This window comes from Macrobrachium rosenbergii, chromosome 36 (assembly GCF_040412425.1).
Source record: "Macrobrachium rosenbergii isolate ZJJX-2024 chromosome 36, ASM4041242v1, whole genome shotgun sequence".
NCBI lineage: Eukaryota > Metazoa > Arthropoda > Malacostraca > Decapoda > Palaemonidae > Macrobrachium > Macrobrachium rosenbergii.
In genome coordinates, this window is record NC_089776.1 from 16,923,590 (window position 1) to 16,928,589 (window position 5,000).

At 40.6% G+C, this 5,000-nt stretch overlaps 1 protein-coding gene across 1 annotated transcript in view; it reads left to right on the top strand.

Moving 5' to 3' along the window:
- The window catches only part of pelo (protein pelota), a 50,512-nt gene that overhangs the window by 12,834 nt on the left and 32,678 nt on the right, over positions 1-5,000 (top strand). Inside the window, 2 exon segments of the mRNA XM_067134731.1 lie at positions 2,671-2,746; positions 2,749-2,807. Coding sequence (XP_066990832.1) covers positions 2,671-2,746; positions 2,749-2,807 — 135 coding nt within the window.

A 5,000-nucleotide genomic window follows, 5' to 3' on the forward strand; every position in this document is an offset into this window, starting at 1 on the left:
TTCTAATTGTTTGAGACCTATTTCGTGATAGCATTCTCTGTGGACACCGTGCCTTCCTTCCTGGTCTCCTTGTTTGTATGGTAGTTCTTTTCAGGCATAGCAGGTCTCCTCTACAATATTGACACTTGCTGCCTTGCTTAAACAGGCTTTGAACCTGCACCTTTTGACTGCTACTTTTCAGTAGCACAGAGATTTAGCTTCTTCTCAGCCAAGTTTTTTCGTTGTCAGCGCCTCAAAAGTTTATGCAAGTTGTGCCAGCAGCAACATCAGGTGCCTGCCACCTCATTGGACTCCAGTGCTTCATTGGGTGTTAACTGCCACATCAATGACATTTCAGATGCTTTCAGCTGGGGCGTTACCCACCATATTGTCAGCACTTCTGATGATTTCAGCATTAACGCCAGCCACCACATCATTGGCGCTTCAGATGCTCTCAGCGTTAATGCATTGCCTTATCAGGCGTGTGCCACCACATTATTGGCACTTCAGACTCCTTTGGCGTTGGGAGCATGCTAACACAGAGTTCTCTGCTTAGAAAGAACATGTTCTGACCCCCTGAGGGAGTCTTGGCACTTCTTCACAATGCTAAGATTGAGAGCCAAGAACAATTATATTCTTTTCTTACTTCTTCAGTCTCTTTGCCTTAGAACCAATGTAATTGTGCAGCACCCCATCATTCTTTTCTGGAAGGTTTGGCTTTGGGCATTATTGTGCAGAAGGTGGAGAAATAGAGCCCGGGGAGTTGTTTTGTCACTGACAGGTGTTTGGCCGCCCTTAACCACAGCAACAGCCTGCCTTGTATGTTAGTGCAGAGTGCCAAGAGAAAGAGTATTACAGCACTCTCTTCCTTTTCTAGTCTCCCCTTGGGAATTCACTTAGTTTTTCTCTCCTACCTACACAAAAAGGAGAAACTCCAGATCTTGCAGTAAGATGTAGAATTTCTTTTGCAAGGGACAGAGGAATTTGTTACTAAGTCGTTTTGTGGCTTCTACAGTCACCTGTTTCTGGTATCGAGCTTCAGGGAGGATAGAGACCAGTGCTAGGGTTGAGTCTAGCAGAAAGCCAAGGAGAGGCCTGAGTCTCTCTCTCTCTCTCTCTCTCTCTCTCTCTCTCTCTCTCTCTCTCTCTCTCTCTCTCTCTCTCTCTCTCTCTCTCTCTCTCTCTCTCTCTAAGGTATAAATTAGTATAAACAGGTAGTACTGTAGACCCTCTTTATACATGTGTTGTTGAATGGTATCCCCAGCGCCCAGTCAGAATAAGGCAGTCCCTGGTTGACAACAGGGGTTTCGTTCCTACACCATGTCGTAAACCAAAAAATCGTCGAAAATTGTCAAGAATCCTAAGAATACCTTACTTTTAATGCTTTGGGTGTATTGAAAACGATGTAAACTGCATTTTTATTGAGTTTTTCATAAAAAAAAAAAAAGCTCCAAATCTGCCATTTTGTAGCCATATTTGTTCCATCGGATCAGCATTGGCGTCGTAACTTGGAACATGCATCATAAACCAGGAAATAATATCTGATGAATATATTTGAAAAGCGTTGTAACCTTGGAACGTCGTCGCCGACCCTTTGTAACCGGGATCTGCCGGTGTTCGCTGGGAAATACAAGTGAATGACGTCACACACCAGCCCACCACTCAGCAAGGCTGCAACAGAGACCATCAGTGATAAATTTTTGGCTTGCGAGAAAATATTGCCAGCCAGCAACCAGCGTGAATGTTTCTCCTTAGCCAATCAGTGGGCAGCCACATTTGCCAAGCCCCCCAACCTCGTATATAAAGAACAAGACTCACATCGAATGTCAGTCTACTCCCTCTTTTGCTGTGACCATGCTCAGTGGAGCCTGAGCGAAACATGGCCTCGATTAACACTGAAGAAGACTTTCTCCTGAACGACAACTCAGTAGAAGATTTTCTCCTGAAGGACAATTCCACAGAGGATAAACTCCCGATTTCAGTATCCTGTTGCTAATAAACTGTGTTCATCGGAAATAAACTATCCAATTTTGCAGCCTGCTTTCCTCTCCAAGTATGACCAATATTGGCCTGTTACTGGCAGAATGCCTAGAAAAATCAATTATTAGAAAAATAGAGAAAACTGTATACAAATTGAATGCTGCTGATGCAGCTATCATCTTCAACACCACATGTATAAAAGAGGGTCTGCTACCTATTTATACTAATTTACGCCAGCACGACCCATCAACACGCAATAACAGTGACACCAGGAGTTTCAGGAGGTCCCTTCTACAATGCTGACTAACCACCAATAATATTATTATTATTATTATTATTATTATTATTATTATTATTATTATTATTATTCAGAAGATGAATCCTTTTCATATGGAACAAGCCCACAGGGGCCATTGCCTGAAATTCATGCTTCCAAAGAATATGGTGTTCATTAGGAAGAAGAAGAAGTAAAGGGAAGTACAGAAAGAAGAGATCTCACTTATTGAAAAGAAAAAATAAGTTAATAAATAGATAAAAATGTATTAGGAAAGCCACAGCACAGCACGCTTTAACGCTGAGAGAACTGCATCTATGAAAGTGTAGGTTCATATCGAAGGAAAATACATAATTTGGTTTTCTTTGTTTTAGAAGGATATACTTAGATTTTTACTAACTTTTATCAAGGCTGTAATTTTATGCACTCTTCAACAGCATGCAGACTTGGCAGCAGTAGTGATGCAAGAAGGGTTGGCCTTTGTTTGTCTCATTACATCTGCCATGACTGTCGACGGGCTAAAATTGAGGTCAACATACCAAAAAAAAAAGCTGATGACACGCAAAGGAAAAAGGTAAGTGCTTTTTCATCACATTCAAAGATAATAATAATAATAATATCTCAGTATCTTTTTCTCCCTCAAGGCCTTCATACTCAACATTGAATATTATTGGTTATCGTAAAGTCATTAAACTAAGATACAGAGCTGGGATTGGTAGCATAAAATTTTGTTCAAACAAACCTGTATATCATAAAAACAATTATTTCTAGGTGTTTATTTTGAAAAATGCTACCTCTTGGAGTTATGTTTATAATTATATTTGTAATTCATTACATGTTTTTGTAAGATTGGTTGCATATGAATACAGTATGTAAATTTAATGAATTAACTGTGAGGTGACAGTTACAGTAGGTGGCAATCGATGGAAATGGCAATTATTTTTGTGAATTTACTTTTCATGATATAAACCTAGTTTTGGTGTTATTTAGAATCTGAATACCAGTACTTTTTAGTATTTTTTAAAAAGTGTCGAAATCACATGAAGAGTTCAGTATAAATTTTCAGCCAGTGACATTTGACATTTTCTACCAGCAACATTTTTCATCTTTGGAATTTCAAGGGGTTCAGATACAGGGTGCACTGTTGGATCATTGACAGAGGAGTATGGAGTTCTAGTTGGTGTGAGAGAGCATCAGACAGTCAGTTCTTCAAACATCATCATCATGGAGGCAGTGTTAATTTAGTGCTTCACAAACTACATGACTTGACAAGTGTGACTGGTATTGTGAATGGACTAGGCCATAAGCTTGCTTGTGACCAGAATCAGGACTGTTGGCTGTCCTGATTCCTAAGTGCCATTTCAGTTCATCCTGAGACGTGCTCTTGACTGGTCCATAAACTTTCATAAGAATGACCTACTCCTGTGCTTGGCTCTGTACCTCTCCATGCAGGATAGCTAGGTGCATGCTTGTGCTCCCTAGATAAGATACATGGCCAGCCTGGTTTGTTCTGCTTGTGCTCTAGATCCATGAGAGGGTCAAGGAATCGTGCTCAGTTCCCTTTGACACCTTTGGACTCTGACTCAATGCCTTGGCCTTGCCAGACACTTGTCATAATTGTCCTTTGAGCAAGAACAATTTGGCCTTTCATGTAATCTCTCTTTGCTATGAAGGCACTGTCTTGAGGCTGAGAGTCTTGTTCTTGAACTTCAAGCAGCCACAGTCTTGCTACTATATATTCTGTTGCTGACAATTCCTTAACAGTTGACTCCCTGATACCAAACCCGAAGAGATAGGGGGATTTAGGGACCCACTCCAGGGATTGAATGTACTTTACTTTCCATATCTGCAGTGGATTCAGCCAAACATTGGGAATCCTTCATTCTTTTACTCCTCCCTCTGTTAAGTTTTCCTGCTTCCCTCTCCTGCTGTCATTGATGACATTTGCATGGAAAATATGGAAAAGATTGTTCTTGTAACTTCGATGTAGGGTGGAGATGGATGGCATGCCTCTCCACCCATAAAGCTGGCGTACCTGACGTGGTCAAGTGAGGCAAAACTTTTATGTCACGCTGTACCCTGAGTGCTGGGTCCGATGTTGACAGACTGATGACCCTTAAGGCACTGAGGGTATGGTGTATATCCAGGTGATGATCCCAGTGCAGTTACCACTGTGGATAACAGTGTTGCTCCTCCCCGTGTTGGGCCTCCTTGGTGAGAGGGACCTCCATCCTTGACAAAATTAAAATGCATTGTCATATGAAGACTTAAACCGAAAACCTTTTGACCTCTGGCTTGGGAATGGACGACTTCTACAAAATTCTGTGGGGAATATTTGGAGGATTTTTGTTAATTTATCATAAGTGTTTGTGTCACCAAGGAGTTGGTTGGTTTGTCGAGGTAAAGTCTTTGTCCATAATCACGATTTTGCCATCTTTGTCAGATTTGCTTATTACAAGATCTAATTTTTGTAGTGAACAGATGGCTTTTTCATAAATCTGAGGGGACAGTATTTCTTGTTAAGGTCAGCTAATGCATGTAGTAAAATGCCTTTTAAACATATCTCTTCTCAGCTATAATTTCTATCTGTTACAGAATTTGTCAAAAGCAACAATAAAATCTAAATAATTTTTCTGGTCTGGCATCAGAGCAAAGGATAAACCAAGGTTTAAGACTAAGTGTTGATGTATGGTAAGGGGGGTGTTAGATAAATTTAAAACTTTATCTTGTTGCTCAAGATTGTTCCAAGCGCTATTATTTATTAAGT